Source organism: Pieris brassicae, chromosome 9, assembly GCF_905147105.1.
Source record: "Pieris brassicae chromosome 9, ilPieBrab1.1, whole genome shotgun sequence".
Lineage (NCBI taxonomy): Eukaryota > Metazoa > Arthropoda > Insecta > Lepidoptera > Pieridae > Pieris > Pieris brassicae.
Genome location: NC_059673.1, coordinates 16,395,867 through 16,420,656, shown reverse-complemented (window position 1 = coordinate 16,420,656; position 24,790 = coordinate 16,395,867). Strand labels below are relative to the sequence as shown.

General features: G+C 32.6%; 1 protein-coding gene across 4 annotated transcripts; it reads left to right on the top strand.

The window, feature by feature from the left end:
• The first annotated feature begins 1,225 nt into the window (after positions 1–1,225).
• Positions 1,226–24,414, top strand: LOC123714040 (27 kDa glycoprotein-like). Of its 4 annotated transcripts, XM_045668073.1 has the most exons (10): positions 1,226–1,334; positions 1,403–1,537; positions 1,968–2,146; positions 14,061–14,173; positions 15,306–15,469; positions 16,584–16,619; positions 19,519–19,658; positions 21,149–21,289; positions 21,481–21,513; positions 23,844–24,414. In XM_045668073.1, exons 2-10 carry the CDS (start codon positions 1,501–1,503, stop codon positions 23,928–23,930), a joined length of 930 nt encoding a protein of 309 aa, XP_045524029.1. In that variant the 5' UTR covers positions 1,226–1,334; positions 1,403–1,500; the 3' UTR covers positions 23,931–24,414. The 4 variants fall into 4 exon arrangements, with proteins under 4 accessions (XP_045524029.1, XP_045524028.1, XP_045524032.1 ...); XM_045668072.1 differs by having other exon boundaries at positions 1,233–1,537; XM_045668076.1 differs by lacking the exon at positions 21,481–21,513 and having other exon boundaries at positions 1,233–1,537.
• The last annotated feature ends 376 nt before the right edge of the window (positions 24,415–24,790 follow it).

The following is a 24,790-nucleotide window of genomic DNA, read 5'->3' as shown; positions in this document are numbered from 1 at the left end:
AATCCTATGTTTTCTCTTAATTCCAGCAATCAATGTTAGAACTTGAGCATCTATGTCAAAATTGTTGCCATCCGAAAGTTTTTAAATAATACAATTATCTTCTTTCATTAGACAGACTCTAGTTCCTGTGGCTCTTCGCTCTTTAATCTATCTCTTTATCCTGCTCCATTATTTAATTTATTGAACTGTTCAGTTTTGAGACATTTATAAAAAATAACCATGAATTAGGCGGCCTTCTAACCTATCTGTCATCACTTAATAATCCGTACAACTCCAGACTATGCATAGAAAATTTGAATTTTTATACATAATCTTGATGTATAAAAATTCAACTGATTATACTATATCAGGAACATCAAACTGAAAACCAACTAAAATACGCAGGTACGTCAGCTATTATAAAAATTTTATACGTTTTCTTACTAATAGTCGTTATAATATTACCTATATTAATAATTATTTTTCTTAAATCTAAATTAGATTTGTTGATTTGTTTCACAATCATATTTTAAGTGACTGAAATTTATAGAAGGTGAAAGAATTATTGTCTTGACGTTTTTTTTAAATAAGTATATTTTCTATGCTAAATTGAGTACAAAAAATGCTGCTATTGACTTGTTATCTTGTAAATAGCTATGATGATTTAAGGTCCTTATGTTGCTTGCCTAGTGAAATATAATCTCTCAAATTTTATATGCATAGACTGGAGTGCTACGGATCATAAAGCCGTCTTGGTTATTATATTTAATAATGCCAACGAATTTTTTTTTTGTAAAATGGCAACCTTTAACCTTATGACAGTTTCAAGTAAAAGGTTAAGAAATTATACGCGAGAAACAATAAATAAATACATAAAAAAAGACAAAGGGATAACCTAGTTAAAAACAAAATATGTACATAAACATATTACATCTTAATATTATTATTGACATTATAATACAATAAAGAATAAAGCAAATGGCAGGAGATTTTCGTCAGAAACGGAACATGTAGCAAATGTCAGGAATACAGAAAGAAGGTATGCGCTCATATTGGGTGCAAGAATAGAAAATACGGTCGAGGTCACCAATATCTTCTTCATACTCACAAATATTACTATCAAAAACGGTTTTTTATCACTTTGGCAATTCTCAATACTGTACTGTCAAGTTTTAGTTGTCAAGACAACAGAATTGTCATCGGTATTTGACAGTGACACATACCACATATTTTTGCTTTTCAAATTTCAATTACAAAATCAGTTGAATTCGGAATGTCGATCGATCGTTAGTGCCATTGTCTGTTGAATGGTTCACTGTACGTTGTGTTGTTATTAATTATTATATATATCAAAGGTATAAGGTAAAATTTGTACGATAGCAACGTCCTTAGACATCTCAATTTATTACCTTGGTATTTTTAGTACAGTGCTTAAAAACGGAACCGGTTTAATTTGTTTTGAAATTTCTACGAGTGTTATATCATAATTGAACAAACGTACAACTTTGCTAATACTTAATAATGTTTGTCAACTATTTTTTAATTCTTGTAATACTTGGTAAGTTGATTTAAATATTTTATACTGTATAGTAATTATTTATATAATTACTAAATATATTTTAATAAAAACTACCCACTCTTTTCTAAATAGCGCAAAAATCAATAAATGTGATCCAAGACATTATTAAAATATCTGAATTTATATTGATTTATACTGTATTCTTAACGTTTGATTTACATAACTTAATAATGGCAATAGTAAATAATACACTTGTAATAAAGCATATGAAAGATTAATAAACTTTCAATTAATATATATCAATTCAATATCTTGAATTAAATTGACTATAAATTATTTTACTACATCTTCAATATTTTAATAATATAAAATACTATAGTAAAAGTAAAAAAAAAACACTGAGTAATTCTTTAAATATGTTTGTAGAAATCATTTTGACATTTTATAGATTTTGATTTACATGTTTTAGGTTTGGCATCATGTCAGTCAACCGAAAGATCTATTGGTGATGCTATTAACGCCTTGCCACCAGAATTGCAAGGTAAAGTTGATCAGAAACAAATTGAAGCCATTCAAAACAAGTCAACGGAGCTGTTCAAAGAGAAATGTGAAAAGAATGGTGGACTTCAAGCTTATGAAAATGCTGAGGTGAGTCTTTTGTAATTATAAAGTTTACAAAACAGCCATCTTGGTTCAGGCAGAAACATAGCACACCTTAACCCACTGAGGGTTTATGAGATTATATATAATATTAATGTCTCACTGAATGATAGGTAAGCCATTAGAAAGTTGTTATAAAATTTGACTACTTATCTAACTCTCAGTGTTTAATCTATCAAAATCTTCAGTAGTAGTAGTATAGTAGCATTAGTACCCTGGTATTTTTTTCTAATGTAAGTCAATAAGGATTCATAATTTTGTTGTTATTTGTCAGATGCAGTCTAAGAAAAATATCTAATCTCTATTAATATCCATAACATTTTACTAAAGTGGAAATTCAAACATAAGAAAGGAAAACACTACTATGCTTATTAGTTTCTTTTTAACTAATAGATTCAGATTAATTCAAAATGTCAATTGGTAGTTAGGATTACAAATATGTTTCTTTGTTTGAAGACAAGATCAAATTGTTGTATATTTAGTTACTTAATATAATGGTGTTTAAAAATAACTTGACTTCAAACTGGTATTTGTTATTTCTTGGTTTTTTGCCTGCTTAATTTGTTAATGAACTTTGAGTTCATAATAGATTAATGTACATTAGTACAATTACACACATTAGTATCTACATTTTATTAAATCAAACTATAAGGCACTTCATGTTTGCAGAATTTTTAAACACTAAAAACACAAAAAAAAAATACCTTCTAGTCAACCACTTTTTTCGAGATGGCAGAAAAAAAGGGATGTGCATGACGTTCAGACCCGAGTGGTGACACAAGTTTGACTCTGTACATGGAGAGCAAACAACGTATATGGCAAGAGAACGTTGCAATCTACTTTCATCATCACGATTTTATTAGACGGATGAGATGAACTATCTAAATTCGTAACTTTTTAAACAAAACAGAAACATCATCCTTTGGTTTCGAACAACCAGTCCCTGACGTGGGTTTTATTCGTTAGTTTATGTATAAAGGTGATAAATGACTTAGGCCACAATCGTGGCTTATTTTGCATTTTCGTAAATTTTCAAAACAATCACTATTCATAAGTTGCAGTTCGCTGCTTCCTTTTTCAATCTTTTCAAAGTTACTCGGCCATTCACCAATATCGTTGGAATATATTTTACTGTTTTGTTTCTGACTTGAAACTGTAGTGACATTAGAATCAAGTAATAATATGCCTCGACCACTTTTTAGCTAGAACACTCTAGATCGAGAGGACCAGCTGTGCTTTTAACTTTTCTTTGGCTAGAACATGATATAGCTAAATTATGAAAATTTGCTGTATATGCCAACCACAGCTTGACTTGTAGCTTTATCAGAAACTATTGTATCATATGTACAAAGAGATGCAACTTCTGTAATTTTAGCAACACTCTGAACATTAAAATACTCGCTTACGTGTTTTGATAGGACAGCTTTGTTCTATAACGGAAAGATATTCAAGAAAATTTCATGTCGACGAAACATAAAATGTGTCATTTTTAATTAAATAACGTTATTTTATAATTAGAATAATTCATTTTTAAGTTACCCGACTTTTTTTGAAACTTTTTTTTTATAGAACAAGGGCCAAACGGTCCATATGATAGTCGATATGATAATCGATTCAAAAAAAGGTCGGCTATATTCATTCATACAATGAATCTATATTTAATAATGAATCAACCAACGACAGTAGATTGTATTGTGTCGGAAATAATCGAATTTAAGTAGTTCGTTCTTGTTTTCTCGAAATGATTATCGATATTATATAAAAATCGATTAAAAAAGTAAAACGTCAAAACAAATGGATACCTGAATAAAAAGTAAAAACATATTACAATCTTGCCGTTGGAAGGTGAAATGAAGTGTGGTTTAGCAGATATATCGATTAAACTTAATCATTAGAACATTAACGTTAAAAAGATCGTTAAATACGTAGTTATTTTTACGATGAAATCGAGTTTAAGTTAACCCTAAGCACATCGCGTTAACGGTATGCAAGATTTTACGCTCCTATCTAAATTAATATTTTTGATTACGGTCAAGAAGGCGTTGGAGCACGGTGCCCGAAATTCGTGAGTCCTGTAGCATTTGCTACTCTTGCTGCGGCCAATCCGTCACTGGCATATACATGCAATAAAAATTTAAAATTAACGGTGGGAACGCTCGTAAATATTCGTAACGCTTATAGCAATGGTATAAGTCAATGCAGGGGAAGGCCTGATGACCGCTGAGTGACGGTTATTGAAAAATTACACCGGCAGTTCATTGCAGGTAAATAATACACATGGTGATATGGGCTTATCAAATTTTATATATGATAAAAGGTCTGCTGGAGTCACGAATCGCAGTCGTGCGGTTAAGTTTACGATTTCATGTAAATTGATTTATTTACAGTTGAATCTGATGTTACGTAATAGATTTATATTATTCCTGAATACTGAGACCACTTCGCGGTGGAAGGCACCTGTCAGGTGTTACTGGATAGGTCAAAGAACTAGAGTCCCACTTAACGCCAGCAAGAGCAATCTGGCGCAAGTATTGCACAAATGCGTTAAAGTACGATACGATAAAATTGACGAACATGGTTTAAGATTTGTAAATAACGTGAGACGCAGTTTATTCTGAGTTGCTAGAATATCTTGTCTATGCTCTTAATAATTCTAATGTTACGTTATGTGTCATACAAATCATGGGTTTCTTAGTTTCACGTTTTAACAACATAATGACTGTTGGGTTTTTATTCGGCTAATTGATATTTGGTTAATGTATTTTGAACTACTATAATATTGATAACTTATAGCTAGTTTAGGAAGTGTATAAGAAATAGATGTTTATATATTCAAACTGAAACTAAAAATAACTTTATTCATATAGGTAAAGTACACGTATGAAAAAAGTTAAATTAATTGTAAATTTTCCATTGATCACGAAACAGATGTAGACATTTGAGGCCCAAACCATAAAAGGTTACGTTACTGTTTTTTTTACAGACATTATAAAACAATACTTTACTGTGTATATTATGTATAAAAATATATTGTAGTTGTTTAAACAATGAGTATTTGTTCCAGTTCTTGAAAATAGTTTAAAAACAATCCCATGAATTATCCAACTCAAAACATTGATGAAAGAACTCATTGAAAACCATCAAACTCTCGAGTGGCGACTGATTTATTGCTGGGAATAGTTTTACCTTATCGCCTTTTACCAGCGCATGGTAACATTATCTTAACTATAACGACTCGTAGTTTTTTATTTTAATGAGAACGACCGTCAATGGCCGATCTGACAAGTCAAGTTATTCATTAGTGACTATGGAACTTATATATTTTCCAAATCTGTTAAGTTCTGTAAGGCTTTGGCATAAAATATTCTTAATATTTATAACCCGCCAAAATAACTTCGTGTAATGGCGTCGCACTGTGACACACGTAAACAAACGTCAGGATTTCGGTGCGTTAATTGTCATTCAGACGTTATTTACAAGGACATTTTCGCATAGTCAACGCCGAACTTTAATTGATTACACTAAAAAAAAAAAATTGTCTATGTTCTTAAAAATTCTTATGTTACGCTATGAGTCATACATTATCTGGGTTTCTTTAGTTTTTCACTACCCTAAGAAATTTGAACGGACAAGCTGGCATTCTCCGCACTCCTTATGCACTAACTGATTTCAAAGGCTTTTTCAAAATCGTTGCTCCAATTGTTTTGTCTTTTATATATGTACTATTATAGTATATATAAAGTGTGTTTACATTTCGTGTCCATTATTTTTTCATTTTTTTTCATTTGTGCTACTCATACCGTTACTTCAAATAAATCTTATCTGCATAACAATTTAAGAACACTTCTATAATTGTTATATATTTGTTGTGTCTGTCATGTTTCCCTAAAGATAAATAAATAAGCATGTCTTTTCAGCGTTTGCACTTATCTGTGACCGTTTCGTGTCACGTGACTGACGTATAAAATTGTAAAATTGATAAATTAATGAATATTTACAGGTTATTTTACTCCACAACTCTTAAATCCATGTTTTATACAGATTACGAGATTACAGATTACTATGTATAACTAGCAGCCCACTGAAGTATTTCCGAACCAATTCGACTTAGGGTCTTTCGAGAAAACAGCGTACCAATTCAACGCACTCGCGAGCCCTATGGCATTGAGTGTCCTATCGCTTAACATCAGGTGAACCTCCTGTCCGTCTGCCCCCTGTTCTATAAAAATTTTTTTAAAAAAAAGTTAGGTTCGGTAGCGTTGGTTGGAGGGATATTCAAATACTGAATACTGTTTGAAACTAGTCAACTGTCTTTAATCATTTAAAACAAGAGCCTATCACGTCATAAAATTAGGCGTAATGGAGTGTGACGAGTTCTATAAATTTAGTGACACATCTGTTACCTATAAGGACTATAAGTGATGACGATATTGGACAAAAGGGAACTACTGGGCTCATTTATCACTTCCAAAACTGACGTTTTACAATTTATTGGCTACAAGTGTAAGATGATTGTTAACACCTCATCTCATTAACTAATATACATATATAACCTAACTAATGTTAGGTTACATAACTCTCTCATACACATTTTTTTATCAATCTTATAGCCCATAATAATCCGTATTTATTCCTTACTGATTAACGCTTGTGGTGATCCTTTTTCCCGTCACAGGGAAATATTAATTGTTTTGTGTTACCATGCTATCTATTTCAAATTTACCTATATATTAAATTATAATTATGTAAGTAATCATGCTAATTGGACTTTAGACGGTCACAGTTCAATGTTATAGCTTGTACCTACCGACTAAGTGTTTATAATACCTATTAAGTTGTAAACATCCTGCTTAGACCAAATGTTATTACTAACTACTATTATTATAACTATCTTCCGAGTTTTGTGACTGCTGTATACATAACTTGACAAGATGTTCCGTTTTTAACGGGACAGTCCCTTTCTTCAATTACGAGTCCTGGTGTCCCCGAAATAAACTGTGGGACACAAAATTGTCCCGTTTTGAGAAACCGCGCGAAGATTTGAGCAGCAGGAGTTTTATTCTTATTTGAAATCGTCACCAGCTATATTAAAACTAACTTAGCTATCGTAACTTTTAAGCTAACTAACTTTAAAAATGTGTTTTTTTCATTGACTACTTTTTATTTGACTTTATATATACAGCGTATACTGAATTGGATTCGGCGTCAAGGCTGACATAAAACATATTTTTTTGTGTTTATGCGTGAGCATTAGCACATATCGCATATTGAAATTGAAAATACCGTTTAAAAAAATATTTCGCGATATTAACGGAAAAACACTACCTTAAATTCAAAGTAAAAAATCATTTATTCATATAGGTAACACAATGTACACTTATGAACGTCAGTAAAAAAGAAATATACATTAAATGCTTCTAATTTTACATTAAATGCTTCTAATTGTGAAAGAAATCACAATTTATATTTATAATTTACGGTGATATACGAAACGAAATAATATTCCGTTTTGCCGACAACTAATTATCGAGTATCATAAATAACATATTCGACAAAAGAACCTTCATTTATGTCGGTAAAACGACTCCGCCAAAAAACGAGTGCGTTGCGTGATTTGTAATACAATGTTATTCAACTCTTGTGCCTTCTAGTCTCCTAGTACTTAAGTAATGACCTTGAAGACTTGCGGTTCAAATTTCTACTATTTGATCGCTATTTACATAAATTTATTCGTCTTTTGGTTGCTAGGAGGTATATTTTGATGTGACTTAAGCTTTGACCCGTAGTTTAACACACTTACATTTGGCCATTGCCTTATTTAGGAAAGATTTCGAAACATTATTCTGTTTGAAAAGAAACATTTTTGAAAATCCTATGAAAATGCATTTGCTCATCTGCCCCACATGGGCCTCGACTAAAATCGTTTCGGATAGTTCTTACAGGGTCGTATTCCGGGTATAATCGAATCCTCTAGAATGCGAAAATCTGTAAGAAATATGTTAAGAAAAATGAAATAAAAACCGCGAAATTACAATAATTTCAAAAATTGTAAAGGTTCGGCTCTACCTTTAATGATGTGTCGTAATTTTGCATTATTTGATAACGCGCAATAGGAAAGGAGAAACTATAACTGAATAATAATACTCAAAGGTTAAAAATTATCAGTGAAAGTGTAGACGGGATACGGGAGTGCTGGTAGCGGTTTGAAAGTCTATTTATATAGATTTAATTCGTGATTTTTACATTAACGTGGAAATATATAAACTCAGTTTTCAAGTATTCATGACAACGTAAAAGAATATATTCATTACACCCTGCAGGAGGCTGAAAATATTTCGTTTTGTACTCATTTCTTGTCCACGATCTTTTTGTATTCATTAAGAAAAGAAGTGTGTTCTGTTAGTGACTTTAATTTAAGTAATTTGGTAGATTATGTCACTGTAAGAAATGCGTAAAATAACTTGTTTAGATCTTCTAGAACTCATAACATTCAATGTCCCATTCAACGCTTACGCTCCCACAGAACTTTTAACCTTTCGACTCCCAAGACCAGCATTGGGTTCCGCGAGCCTTTTCACAGGATGTGTTCTGCTTTAGATTCTGTCAATAACATCGACCCTTTTTCGCACTCTTCTACTGCTTCATTTGAAAATAATTTAAAACAACTGTTAATGTCCTAATCCTTGTAGCTTTCGTCTTTATTATAGCTACAGGTATGTTTGTCGTTGTCCGTATTTATAAATTTTGTTTTGTTTTGTTTTCCTTTGCTCTGTATCACATTTTTATATGTGTTTTTGTGGATATTTTATGTCTTATTTAGACTTTTTTTATTGTTTAGATGTATCTGTTTTGTTTCCAAATAAATAAATAAACTAAGGATACTATCAATTTCACCTTTTTTATTCCATTTACTTCCTAGCGTGTGCTAAATCGTGTAGTTTGTTCACTAATCTCAGAAATTAAATATATTATAATTCAAATAAGGTATAAATATAAAAACTTAGGGAAAAGTCTGAGTTTCATCAAAATCGGTTATTTTTAAAATATGAGTAGGATATTTCTGTAGGACGTTTAAGAAAGTAATGTTTATAGGTGGATCAGATTAATTTTCAGACGACTTAAAATAACTCTGTTTTTGTGATTTTTTTAACATCGTTAAACGACATCCAATAGCCCTGACGTGCGACCATGTGGTAATTCGAAAGGGGAAGGAACTTTATAGGTCACTTTACCGGTTTTTTGTGCCCTTCATCTGCCTTTAACGAAGAAACTTGTACAAGACCTTGTTAGTATAATTAAATTTATTATTTATTAATTAGATGTTATTTTGAGGTAAATAAAAGCGTAACGTAAATATTCATTGTTGTGTGTCAGGCAGACTTCCAGCACTAGCATTTAGTAATGTCAAAATCCCAGTAACACTTTGTCAGGTATGGATCTGAGTCACGGGTGGTACATTTGTATCATTTAGATACAAGTTTGTGTATTTATTATGTAGCAGGGTATGTTAGCAAGCAACCTATTTTGTAATATTATCAATTACTGATAAAACGAGACTCCGTCCAGGCCACTGGAGGGTGGTCATGACCTCTCCAAGATCCGCAGAGTGATGATATTACCAAGTATACCAGTACTTGGTTAAGAGACTACTACACAGTGGTGACATTCGTCCGTGAAAACCGTGTAGTTCGTCTACTCAGTTCTAGGATGTCAACTTAAAAAAATCTATGGCGTGTGTCTGATACATATGACTGATCCCATACTCATATATAATAGAAAGGCTTCACGAAAACTTTTACTAGGATAATTAAAGTTTGCACGTAGTTTACAAAATAGTATTTGTTAAAGATAAATGTAAATTGCAATATTTAAAATCATATAAATTAATTTTAACCTTGAACATAGGTAATTTTAATTGCGTCATGAAATAGATTTTCCTCTAGTCTCTCAGTTAAAGCAATTACAAATAAATAACTGATAGAAAGATTGTATAATTACATTACGTAGAATTAGGCACTTTTATAATTATTTAACAAATAAGTTAATATTTGCAATAATTTATTGTACATTATTATTAGATAAGTGGTTGCCTGGAAGAGATCGCTCGAAAGCGATAAGGCCGCCAGCTTTTCATTTCATTATGTCAATTGTATCTGGTTTCTGCAACGAAGTGTTAATAAATAAATACATTTACATACTTACAGCGTCCTACAATATAATACATAAATAACTATTTATTTTAGACAATTATAATTTACCTTGATTGTACTTTACTCATTTGTAGAGAAAAAACAATTTTATTTACGCTCTACATTCGAATACAAAGAAAAGAATCAATAACTTAATGAATATATATTTATTAAACGGATGTTATGATATCGTTAGTGATAAGATTTTGATAGCAATTCTTCAATTAGATTATTAATGGTTATTAAGGTCAAATATTTGGTACTTTTATCTAATTGTAAAGTTTAATACTAATAACAATCACTGGCGCTACAACCTTTTTACTTCTAGGCCTCAGATTTATGAATCCTTTTCACGATAATTTGTCAATATAATATGCAAGTAAATTTGTTCTAAGGCAAGCCACGATGTTTCCTTGACCGTTCGAGGGAATGTTAAATGCCCACATCGACAGAAAGTCCACTGTGATTGAAAAGTTTACACAGTTTTAAAATACAGATCAAAATTGTAAAGTATCACATGCAATCGTCGATGCATAAGGTCTATTTATTTACTAGCTTTTGGAACTTTACAAACATTAATCACAAACAAATACAGTTATGTGATCTGTGAAAGCGTGTGACTCTCATGACGTCGTAGGATCGTCCAGTACCAATGGAATTTCGGTCGGTTCAAATTTAACACTCGTACAGTGAAGTAAATCATCGTGAAACCGGCATAACCCTTTGGGTTCACGACACGCCGTCGTGCCTTGGACAAAAGGCTTGCCTACTTGCCTGTTAGAAACGTTTTAGGTTATATATAACGTAGTGCCACTGTTGTATATTAATATGGCGCTAAACCTGCTTCATAAGCACACCCCATATGCATACCCTTACGTACATACTCTCACGTACATACTCTCAATTTCAACACAGGCTGAATCAGGTATTGCTTATTTAAACGACTTTTATTTTTTTATTGAAGTTTTCCTTTAGTAAATGTTTGAACCTTTTTCTATATACAGACAAACCTGGATAAGTGAGAAACCTCTATAAGCGAGAGTAATAGATGGGGATCCGTCATTTTAAGCTCCCAAAACCCGTATGTTTTGGGAGCTAGTATTGAAACAGAAACCTCTGTAAGAGAGACTTGTTATTCCCTCATGGACCTCCGTAAGTGAGACTGGTATCTATACCTCTATAAGCGACAGTCGAGCTTTATTTATTTATAATATTTAGGAGGAACTATCGCTACAATAAAAATACATACATACATAAAAGATACACACATAGGAGTACAGTAACATATAACAAATAATAATCCGCGAAAATACAGGACACCGTGAGTCATTTCTGCAAAAACCCAATCGTCGAGTCGATACCAACTCCGGGGAAATAAATACAGATAATACAACTTTCTTTTTGACATTCAACACCTTTTGTCACCGTGACCACGCACCCTGTAAACCACGCAAAATGTCGGAATTGTTTTAATTTAAAATTATGTTAAATAATTATAAGTTTATAATAAGATATTTGTATCTTTAATCCAGTTAAAAAAATTGTCTTTCAACATATAACAAAACAAATTTAACATCTGCTATATTATGACTTATTATTAACTTTCGTGGAACTTATACATTACATATTTTCTACATTCGTACTTGTTGTTACTGCGTATCTATAAGATAGAAGCTCTACCCATGTACCTGCAATAGCAAGTAACTCGGGTTAGTGAAAAACCTCTATAAACGAGAATAAGATTGTTCTCCCTTAAACTCTGGCTTATCCAGGTTTTACTGTATTATGTATTTATATCTTTAGTATATTGATATATTTAATTTACGATGACGAATTATACATAGAGAATAAGCTTAATACAAACTACGATGTTATGATAAACTACGTCTTGAAAAGGCTTAATCAAACTTTTTAAACGAAAATCTTTTCAGGTTTCTCGCAGATTTTCCGTGCTCCGATTGTATCAGTTTTAAATGAATTTAGTACTTGAACGCCTGACCTAAATAGCTACAAAGCGAAATACCGATCGCTCAAGTGTCAAGCAACCTAGGTTTGAAAAAGCTTTGTGCATATTTAACGTAGTTCAAAGAAAATATTATAATTCTTTACTTGGTGTATAGCGAAGTTCCGGAAGTGAGGTTTGGTCAATAATTTGACTTCGCACTAGGTATGTTCGTTGCCGGTTATAGATAGGTTCAAATATATGTTAAATGAATCAACTGGCTGTAATCGTTTAATATATGAGCTTATAATTAACATTACATTAGACATAGCAGGGTGTTAAGTGATACCGCCGCCGATGGACACTCTTAACTTAACTTAACTAATGTTAAGTTATCACGGTTGGCCTTTAAGTAAATAGTAGACTGGAAGAGATCGCTCGATGTGATGAGGCCGCCAGTTGCCGTCCTTTTGATTTAATTATGTTCAATTTTTTTTTTATTTTCTGTAGTGTAACGAGGTGTTAATAAATAAATAATTATCTGTAGTCTATGTTACTCTAGGATAATTAAGCATGCCAACGATTACTTACAACCTCGGAAAAGGCTGAATTCCTTGGAAATCACGAGGGCCCATCTTAAGGGCGTGTGATGCGTGGCAGGGCTGAAGTGTTTTTAGTGGGTAGGGTCTCGCTACTCCTTTGACTAACAGAGTAGAGTAGAGACTGTACAGGAATGTTCGAAACGGTCCAGTTTAAAAGTTTTGTCGTTACAAAATACAAATATTTTCTCTATACCTACTAATATGGTGTTTGGGAGGATCTTTTCTAAACGAGTTGTTTTTGAATTAAATAATTTTTAAACACAAATAATTTATTATACATATATAAGTTTCTGGTGGTCTTTTTGATTAGGAGTGTAATAATAATTCTGAAGTTAAACAGATTCTTACATGTCCTTTAAATAATCTATATATATATATATATAAATGAATCCCTATTTCACCTGGTCACGGCATCACGCGTGAACGGCTTGACCGATTTCGCTAATTCTTTTTTTGTTGTATTTGTTATTGTCAGGAGAAGGTTCTTATGTAAGAAGAGAAATTAGAATACTTAACCACCATATTAAGTAATCCTGACTAGCAATTTGTTATTTCATTTCATTCAAATTTTTTTCATGTAACCTTATGGCGTTTGACATAACAATGACAGAATGCGTGCAGAAAATAGCATCAAATAGGATATAAGAAAAATAAATTTCGTTTAAAAGAAATGCTTTGATCGGAGTTATTGATAAAATACATATAAAATAATTATATTAATTATATGATGATTTGTAACAAAAAAAGATTTTCTTCACCGTTAGTTCAGAGCATCCCTAATATTAAAAGTTCAATTAAATATGGTAATATTTTTTTAAATTTAAATATACCAATATAATATATTTTAATGGAAACTATTAGATTTGAATTAATTTAGGTTAGAAACGTATAATTTAAGTGGAGTTTGTAGATTGTTGACTGCATGCTCTGTGAAATTTGTTCATTAAAAAAAAACGCTCTTTTTTCTTTTTGATTAAGTAATATCGTTGTGCTATTAGTTTTGTCTACGTAACTTTATGTCTTGTAGTTTTGCACTTCTTGAGCTCAAATTTAATGTTTTTTTTTCAATTGTACAAATTTTAGGTTTTTCAAATCATTTCAATTGTTCTGTATAACTGCAATAGACTGTATCGTTCCTGTGTTCCCTTAAAAAAAAATAATACTTTCAGTCGGCATTCAAAAGCTTCCAAGGTTGTATCTCCGCTCTGGTTGACCCGAGCAAGCTACAGCAAGAGATCGAAGAAGCCAAACCTCAGGGACAAGTAGATGAGGTATTCAAAAAGTAAGTTATATAAAAATATAAAGCTGTGTGCGTCATGTTGTAACATTGGGTTTTCCCGCGACTAATTGTGAATAAATGGATTTTTTTATCTTAACTAATATAGTATTGAGATTTTTTGTAATTTTTTTAAGAACGGCACAAGTGGATAGGCGGCTCGCCTGATGTTTATTGATAGCGCCGCCCATGGACTCTCTCAAAGCTAGAGGGCTCGCAAGTGCGTTGCCGGCATTTTAAGAATTGTTACGCCCTATTTGTGAAGGCCCCCAATTCGAATCGTTTCGGATTTTTTTTTTGTTTTATGTAACAGAAGAAAAACGGGCAGGAGGCTCACCTGATGTTAAGTGATACTGCCGCCCATGGACACTCACATTGTCAGAAGGCTCGCAAGTGCGTTGGCGGCCTTTTAAAGTTTTGTCATAAAGGACCCTAAGTTAATTTGGTTCGGAAATACTTCGGTGGGCAGCTGGTTCCACATAGTGGTGGTACGCGGCAGAAACTTCTGAAACTGTAGAACAGCGGACGTCAGGGCTATACGGGTGGAATTACGTACTCTGACTTGACGTACGATGAAACTGACAATATTATTAGTGAGCCACAGTTAACAGTGTTAACTGTAGATATAACTCATTAATAGTGTACATTTTAAAATAAATATTATCACTAACATAATACTGTAAAGTACATAAGAAATATTTACGCATAATTAAATAAAACTAAGTTTTTATATTAAAACTATTTTAAGTAAAACCTATGTCCCAGCTATTCGATAGGAAACTAAACATATTTATACCGTTTTTTTTTAAATTATTTAATTGCAATCAGCGAATGCCATGAGAACATTGTTTAAAATTTAAATATTAAACTATACTTACGGACCCAATGTCAAGTTCAAAGGCATAGGTTTACAGTTGTAACGCACAGAAGAGTTAGCCATTTGCATTACGAACAATCTAAGTTGTCATCAGTCTTTCCAAGGATATGCGATATTCAAGTATTTAAAAAAGATTGTACTCCCACGCATCGTCTAAGAAAATATGAGTCCATGAATTGCGGTCCTTTTGTGGCAGTCACGTAGGCACAGTTTCCCGTATTAAAAAGTCTAGCTTTGTCTTACACTAAATTCTCCTTTCAGGTACTGCGACAAAACACCGTCATTCAGAGTCTGCTTCAGCAACATGACAGATGCGGTAAAGCCTTGCCTTGCAGAAGATGAGCAGCAGAGTATGAAGACTGTTCACAATATTACGGAACAACTTGCAGATTTTATTTGTTTCAAGGAAGGCGATCGTATTGCACGTAAGTTTTGATGAACACTCTAGAATAATATTAAACACATGATTAGGCTACAGTCTTTTGTTTTATAAGATGAATTTTGATAGAGAATGAGAGTAGAATAAATTATAGCGTTAAGAAGAACTATGTGTGGTGTTAATTGATAGGATAAGTAATAGTGAGATACGTAAGCAGTGTGGATTAAAAGAGACTGTAGTGACAAGGATATCAAAGGGAATGCTTAGGTGGTTTCGCCATGTAGAACGGAGGAATGAGGAGCACAAGTAGGACCTACAAGGAAAGCTTGGATGTTTAAGAGGAATTGTTTAGGCTTTGTCGTACATACCTGCGGCAGAGACAAGTAAAAATTACCGATAACCGATGAGCGTGTGTTATGAATCGTCAACGTCAATATTAAATGGGAAGAAAATACATAAGTTTTTGTTCCTAAATCAATGGCGTAGAGCGGGCGAACGGTTTCAAGAACAAATTTTGGTTACAAAAAAATTGTAAGCATTACGCACTGCTTGCTTCACTTGACATATTAAAACAAAATGCCATTGATGTGAAGGCTAAATTAACGTGATTTAAAAAATATAATACCTTGAATTTTTTTTATATAATAAAGGATAATAAACAACAAATCTGTTGTTCTAAGGACTTTGAACTGTTGACATACATTTGTCACATAATCGACGAGGTCACTAATGTCATATGTTATCTGTGAATTGCTGTATTGTCTTCAAACTAGGAGTAAACCTTATACTATAAGTCTGATGCAGTGTAAACCAAATCTTGGTACTACATGTGCCAGTTATCGATAAAAATAAATTGCGCAACGTCTTTAATTAACACATATATACATGGAAAATAACGTATGGGAATCTAGGTCTTGGAAAAAATTTAGTAACAAATGGTGATCTCTTAGCGTTAGATTCAGAATCGAGACTCATTACGGACGTACAGGATACTTATCGCTAATCTCGTTGAATCGCTAAATAATAAAGTCAAACCCAATACATTTTTGTCATGTCACGCTAAGTGAGCGTTTATTAATTCAGAATTGTTACTTGCTTTAGAAAAATTCTTTCCATAAAAGAATTGATTTTTTTTTATTTAATGTAATTCTGTTCAGCAGAGATCGTTCAAAAGGAAATGCGAAAATCTATTGTTGGTAAGGGATGTGTGTGGGTGAATTTTTAAGAAGGTTTTGTAATTTTTAATATGGTTAATTTGGTTTTTTAATGTGGTTCGACAAACCTCGTTTTAATGGAGATAATCAAGTGGGGAGTTTATTCTCGTAATGGAATCAATTTTTGCGTGTATTTAACAGGGTTATATATATGTGTACAGTGATTGTTTATGTACTTTAAACATACAATACATACATATTAAAAAAATTCAAATATAAATAAAAACAAATTTGTCAAGAAACTGTTGAAAAAAGGTTGTGATGCTGTGTGTATTAATATGAATCAGAGAGACAAACAAATATTACGCTGGGATTCGAAGCCAGGGCTTTTGATGACGGCTGATTCTCCTTGAATCATGAAGGCCACAAGCTAGATAAGTGTTTTTAACCTATAATATGGTTTCCCTATAATTAACGATTGACCTTTGGTCACGGAAGATGCACACGATTTTGTCATTACAATTAGTTTTTGCTTGAAAAACTTATCCTATATGTATTTTCGAAAGTCTTAATTTGTTGTAAATATGTTGTTTTATTGTGAATTTACAAAATGGATTTTTAAGATTTTGAGTCCTCGAAGAAAGTGTTCTGAAACCTGACAAAGCGCTTTTCTTGCATTTATTACTTTATAAACGGTATTTTCCAGTTAAAACGGAAAATAATCCAAATTATACGTGAAAGAGGAAATAATTGTTTTAGCTCTTTTGACCTTGTTAATAATGTAATTAGTTTGCATGCGCTGCTCGTAAACTTTTAAATTAAAATCACGTTTTGATGACAACAATTTAATATATTTTGTATGAAAATTTATAAAGAATACTTTAATATCCTTGAATTTATTCGACCCAACCTTTATAATAACCTTGTTCGGTGAATAATGAATATTTATGAATGTTATTTCTTTTATCATTGTCTGGTTACATAGATATACACACAAGTACGTCATATCGAAAATAATCCCGTAGTATACAAGATCCTGAAAAAACAGATAATAATCTATAGTATAGTAGTATACATTATTAATAATAAAACGAATTAGAATTTGATTTTCGCATAAGTTATGAAGGAATGTAATAGATTATAGTTGTGTAAAATGGTAGTCAATCGTAACGGATTATTGTTTTGTGACCAAGGGCCACAAACTTATTGTTTCATTGTCGTTGCCACTTTTACCTGATAAGGATAAGTTATATTTTGTTTTCTGGCCACCACTGGAGTTTCTGTCTCTGTGCGCATTTAACATTAGCTCGAAAAGTGAAGGAAAACATCGTGAAGATACCGGCTTGCCTTAGACCCAAAAACTCTACGGCGTGTGTCAGGCACAGGAGGCTGATCATCTACTTGCCTATTTGATTGATTAATGATGATACAGATACAAAAATCTGTGGACTACGCCTAAAATGGTTGCAGCGTCACTGGTTTGTTTTTTTAGTAGTTATAAAGGTATTTGAAATGATTATGTATAGCTTGAAGGGTTGGTGGTAGATGTCGTGGGTCTCGCCGGCTCAAATAATAATTCAAATTATATTAATTTAATTAAAACGGCTTAATTTAATTAAATATTTTTAGATAATATTATGTTTTTAGGAAATATATATTTATTTATTTAACCACATAACCCTGATAGATTACTCCAAACACATAAACGACATTAAACAGTTATAGATATAACTAAAAGACTAACGATTTATTACAGTGTAGGAACGAGGAACTAACATGAAACAAACCTTTTGTCAGTTCACTCAACGGTCAATTGATATATGTAGTTCGTTTATTATTAAGAATGAAAGCCTCCTTTTAAATATATAATAAGTCTCCTAGTATAAATATTAAAGATTTATAATAGGATTATTTACGATTGGAAAAACAGTTCTAATGTTTTGACGTGACAACGTCTTATAATTCGATTGAGCCGGCTGCACGAAAAAACAGGATTCATGCCTCCTCTGAGGAGTTCCATTTAAGGCTTGAAGTGCAAGCGAGAGCGCGGAACGAGCGACAAAGAGGCACAATCGGCCTCTCGGTCTCTCTCCTACTGGAGTGAGCGATGAAAAAAAAAATGTGTGTGTGTGTCAGCTACGACGCACGATTAGAGTTTACTCCTTACGAAAAATAATTATGATATATATCGAATAGAAAAAAAGGGTAAATGAACGCATCTGCTAAAATGATAAAAGAAACAAACATATATCTGTAATTATTCGGATTATTTATATTACTTCAATAAAGCGTATTACATAAAGTATGTTACAAAACAATATAAATAATAATTGTGTTTAGAGAGAGAATGAGATGGAATCATTCTTTTACACGTTCAATCCTACAGATATATATGTTTGTCTCTTTCTACGTAACGCCTCAACTTTTCGTGTTACACTTGATTTTACTCCTCATAAAATTTCCGTACCGGGCCTTATAACTCAAATCGTTTCGTAAGGAGTAAACTCCAAAAATTACATAACTGTTTTTATGCGTAAATGTAACTTGTTCAATTCAATTGTGATTTCCATTTACCTACTTCTCTATATCCATATAAAATTAAATTAAAATTTTCTTTTGAAAAAGCAACCATTCCATCAGTAATTTCTTATGACGTGGTCACGTTCAACTATCGTCATTAAACCGGATTACAGACAACGGATTTTTGGTTTTAGCACTTGACACATTTTGAATTTGGCACTATATAAATGGTTTTCATCTGGTTCATATAATAAACGCTCATTAAGAATCGATTGACATTATCACTGAATTGTTGCGGTTGTAGAATTTTTTTTCGTTTTCTAACAAAAAATTGCTAGACGTATAGTTCATCTCGTTCTCGATACAATGTAACATGTCTTCCATAGTGACATAATAGCTCTGTATGAATAAATAATTTCAGTATTCATCGCTGAAAATGGACCCGAGTGCATCCAAGAGAAGCAGGAAGACTTGCAAGCGTGCTTTAACAGTACCATCGGCTCGGTGAACGTTGGTGAAGGAAACTTCACGGCTAACAGCATACCTTCTATAACTTTTGGGGTAATTATTATTGCTTTGAATAATAAATATGATGAAATGCCGCTGTGGATTTCTGTGATACGAAAATTTATAATTGCGTTTGAAGTTATATAGTAACCCTGCCTAGATTTATAGTAAAAAATATATACTTATCATGCATAAACCACATTTAGTGATTTATACAAATGTTGGTTCGATTCCCGGCGAAGTTAAATTGTCTCGGGCTCCCTCCCATGTCCCGTTAAGAGGTAAACTATGTTGCATTTCATTTTCAAATATTTTATACTCAAACTTATATTAATAAAAATCATTATATTACGTTAATATTTGTTAATACTGATAAAAGATAATAGCATTTTTATGTTATCTTAATGAATGATTTGGCTTACATTAGTCTAATCAGATAAATTATTGGATCAATCACAGTTGTGTTAACCTCAATAAAACATAGTAAAGTAAAAACATTTTCATAGAATTAGATAGTTTTGTGATTATAGAGAGATCTCTTACGATGTTGGTCATAGCTCGACTTGTCTGGCAAACCAAAGGCTTGTCGTAAACGACAAAGAAAATACATACAGTGTAAACTCCATGTTTCAACTCGCATGTCCACTTCCTTCGATTTAACTTCCTTAATTTAAAGCGTCGAAATCTTTGTTTTGTTTAGCTTGTCTTCCATACAATGATACACTCTACATAGCATTACAGCCACACTCAATAACGACAACAATTCAGTAATGAAGTACTTTTTAAGTTGCTAAAATTAGTAAAAACTGCGGAGATGTGTACGTTCTTTTGTCACATTATTGTCCTAGCCCGCAATAAATTCGACTGTCGACATGCATACGAACTTTCTAAGGAATTCCTTCTTTTATTATAAATTGGGATTGCTTGCACGTGTAGACTGTTGTTGACCATGTCTTATAAGTAGGAGTCTTGGATGATCTATACGTTTTTAACTATAACTCTCTATAACGCCATAAAATGCACAGTTTATATAGAGTCTACACTGTATTTAAATCAATGCGGTATACGGTTTTGTCCTTTACACCATTTGTTGATATTTTTACAAAAGCTTCAGTTTTTACATGCCCTAACTTAGTCTAATTGATAAGTTCTCTTAATAAACTTAAATGATAGGTTTTAGGAAGAAATTACTTGGAAAAAAAGTAAAATTAAATTAACTAAAATTCAAATAGTATTGTCTTTTGTTAATATAGCCTTTACACGTTAAGAAAACACTTATTAAACGAATTGAAGCTATGTATTATTATTAAAAACTTATAATTATTTACATAATTTTAAATTTTTATTAGTTAAATATTAGTGTTTTCTTAAAATTCTAATTCCAATTTTAATAAAATTTTGAATAGCGCCTCTTAACAATCCAATTGCCCAACGTGAGGCTTGGGCCACACGTTGAGAAATACTGTTCTAAAAGAATAAAAATCTAGCTCCAGACATCTAGGACCAGACATGTTCTGCTGCTTGTATTCTAATATCATTTTCAGCAAAAGGAATGCCAACAACTCACGGAGCTCCAAAAGTGTGTCGTTAAGGCTCTTGGAGGTTGTCCATCACCAACATCAGCTAACATCATTGACTCTCTCTTCAAGTTTGCTCTCAAAGCTACGCCATGCAAGGACTTCATTGTAAGTATAACCTCACAAATTGACACAGTGTGAGATTCAGGAAGGACTTAGCGTGAACTATGTTACGTATACGTTCTTATATACCCTGTAAACTAAAATCTATTAATTTTTTTAAAGAGTATTAACAATTTCCGTGTCATTGAAATTGTTTAATAATATTAATTTTTATTAAACTTACTGTTTTCAAATAGGACAGGGACGCGGCCAAAAAGAGACATGGAGCAGTAAGTTATGGCATATTTGTTTTTAAACGTTTGCAGGCAATTGAGTGTGTTGGGCGTTTTCGTTATTACAGAGGCTTAAAGGCACGAAAGTCTAGTTGTAAACTGTGGAGGTTTTTTATAGGACAAATGTAAACGAGCAGGATTGACACCTGATGTGACCGCCCATGAACACTCCATGCCGGAGGGCTCGCGAGTGCTGGTTACAGTTTTAAAGGGTTGTGGGACGTCTTTAATATGGAACTTATGGTTTTTAGTTTATTTGTTTGTTATTTGAGGTATCAGGTGGAAAAAAAACAGTGTTTTTGTTGCTTGAATGGCTTGAGATGATATCACAATGAACAGCTGTTTTTGCCGCATCATCACGTGGAACCAGCTGACCACTGAAGTATTTCCGAATCAATTCGACTTAGGGTCCTTCAAGAAAAGAGCGTAACAATTCTTGAAAGGCCAGCGACGCACTTGCGAGCCTTCTGGCAATGTGAGTGACGAAATAAGGCAAATCAAAAGATTTAGCAGTATTAAATTGCCAAAATTGATTTTCAGTTCAGCTCGGAGTAAATGATATTATCCCATATTTTTGTTCATACCTAATCATTTCGGGGAATTTTTTCATTCAATTTGTTATAATCATTCCATTGTTGTGGGTGTTTTAGAAGTTCTGTATTTTGTACTAAGAAGTTCTTGTCAGTCATGTATTGTACTAAAGCATTCATAGGTAAAAGTTGATAATATGACTAAGGGTCTGTTTCACAATGTATGTATAAAGTACCAAATAGCTATGCAACACATAAATTATTTCGGGTTGCCTCGGACTCATAACTTATGATGGACTTTAATTGACGCATAGCGCTGACAGCCGTGAAACGCAACAATAGTGTTTCCTAATAGTAATAAATAGCTTATTCAGAATTTATCTGTACGTTGTGAATCAGACCTTTAATCTCATAAGGCAGAATTCTTTGACCATTTGACAAAACTAATATTTCTCACTTAAACTTGTCTCTGAATTGTAACCCAAGTGACCAACTGCGTTATACATGCAGGGTAATATGTAATATGGTTCGGAGACGAGACTTGAGTTTAGTATGACAGCAAATATCCCTATATAATTCGGCAACATACTAGTAAGGCTCTCTGAGTTCCGGTGTCCATAGTCGGTCATGATAAAAAGATTTTCACTCTGAATCTTACCCAACTAGCGGAATTTATTAATTAACACTTCGTTATATTACAATATAAAAAAATTGAACATAATTAAATGATAAGGAGGGCAACTGGCGGCCTTATCGCTTTCGAGCGATCTCTACCAGGCCACTGTGAGTCAAGAAAAAATAAATAAAAATGTATTAAATTACATAAGATAGGCAAGTAAGCAAGTGCAAAAATACATGTAATACACAGTTATTAAGACAAAACTAGACAGGAACAAAAAAAACAAACTAAACTAAAAAGATGATACATTAAAAATAGAAAGTAAAAAGACACATAAATCACGATAATTTAAGATTAGTCTTACGTCAGTTAGTAGTTAGTAAGAAGTTGTGTCAAACGTCAGATTGTAGTTTCTCTTAAAATTGTTCCGTACGTGAACGTATCACGCGATTCAAGTGCTTTGATTGTTCATACGTGATATAACGATTATCAATTAGCTTCAGATCTCAGATATCAGATCTATAGGTATTTGGTGCATTAACTCGTGGTAATGTGACACTAAAGACGAAACGTTTGATTGTGATTGGTCAATAGTATCCAATAGGCGTTGATACGCAACATGACGCGTCATGTAACTTCGTTGACCAATCACAATCGAACGCTACGTCGTGCGTCTTTCGTTGAAATTTTCGTGTATTTTATACTCATTAAAATAAATGATTAAGGTTAGTGTAATTAAATATCGCTCTTGTATATGTTCTATTGTGAGCAGTGCCTAATGGCCTCAACGTACGACTTTCATACCTGAGGTCGACCCCGTGTGAACTTTCTGACTGTGTGCGCATTCAACGTATGATACCGGCAAAGTTTTTGAGCATTAAACAAGGGAGAGGGGGAAAGTTTGCGCATCGTACACAGCGCGGGAAAAACGTCAACTGATTTACCAATCACGCGATCGATACGTCACTGTCTAAGTGATATCTAAAAATCGCTTCTGCAGGCAAGGACATGTGTTCAAGATGTTTGCCGGTATCTGTAGAAAAATCATCTTCAGGAAACATTGCTTTGGGTTAAAGTTGACAAAAATGTCTGATGGTAAAGTTGGTCTGAGGATCAGACCTTAGAAGGCTGTACTGTATTTTTTAATGTGTTATAATAATACATTTTATGTATTTCAGAAAGAAGAGAAAAAGGGGAACTCTGCTCATCGCTTCGCAGTCAGCAGTTTCGTATTGAGTGCTGTAGTTCTTAAAGCTCTGTTCTAAAACGTCAATTCCTCTTAAATTGCGCTTAAAGCTTTAGTATTATATATTACACTCGATGAATCGGTCTTTAGAGAGAGATGCTTAACTATCTCTGTCGCACAAAATGTCGAATTCTTTATTCAAATTTGCTTCGTTATAATTTTTTGAATGCGCTTTAGTAAGCAATGTCGTAATGACAGCTGTACACACTCGCTTATACGTCGCGAGACAGAACGAGTGTATCGAACCGTAAAGTAAAAGAAAATGTATTTTTAATGTTTTAATAGATAAGAAACAGTCGAACAGATAGATTAAAAATGTTGTTTTAGTGATCTATGATCTATGGCATTGGTATATATAAACCGTCTGGATCAAGTATTTTCTGTAGTCTCGCTCAAAGTACACATGTCAGTGATTTTTAGTTTTAAGTTACGCACAAATGGTGACAATTGAAGGTTTAAATGGTGGCTAAAACATTGAATTATTTAAAAAAAGGCAACGTAAACTCAATAATATAAAATTTATAGACTTGGCCCGTATTCTGAAATACACAATATTTGTCTTGGTCTTGAGATGTAATCCATAGAATGTTCTTGATAGTAGTTTTAATAGATAGAACTTGAACCCTTTTAAATATGCCAAAATTAGAAAAAATCTTTTAAATAATAAGTTTTTTTTTCGAATACGGCTTGAGTAATCAAAAGTCCATATACATTCCCATGTTACCTTCTAGATGTAGATTAAGCTTACTGTAGACTTAGGCTTAAAGGGTCAAAATCAAAGTCGAGAGTTAACGCAAACATTCGTATGTCAAAATCCATGTATTTGACAAAATCATACTTAGCGCTAACTCCCGACTCTGAGTATTACCTAAAGCGTAG

What these genes read in the sequence shown, in the direction of transcription:
- LOC123714040 (XM_045668073.1), top strand. Translation starts at nt 1,501, where the DNA reads ATGTTTGTCAACTATTTTTTAATTCTTGTAATACTTG. An exon ending in GGAAGGCGATCGTATTGCAC is followed by an intron (nt 15,470 to 16,583) that starts GTAAGTTTTGAT and finishes TCTGTTCAGCAG; the next exon opens with AGATCGTTCAAAAGGAAATG. An exon ending in AATGCGAAAATCTATTGTTG is followed by an intron (nt 16,620 to 19,518) that starts GTAAGGGATGTG and finishes AAATAATTTCAG; the next exon opens with TATTCATCGCTGAAAATGGA.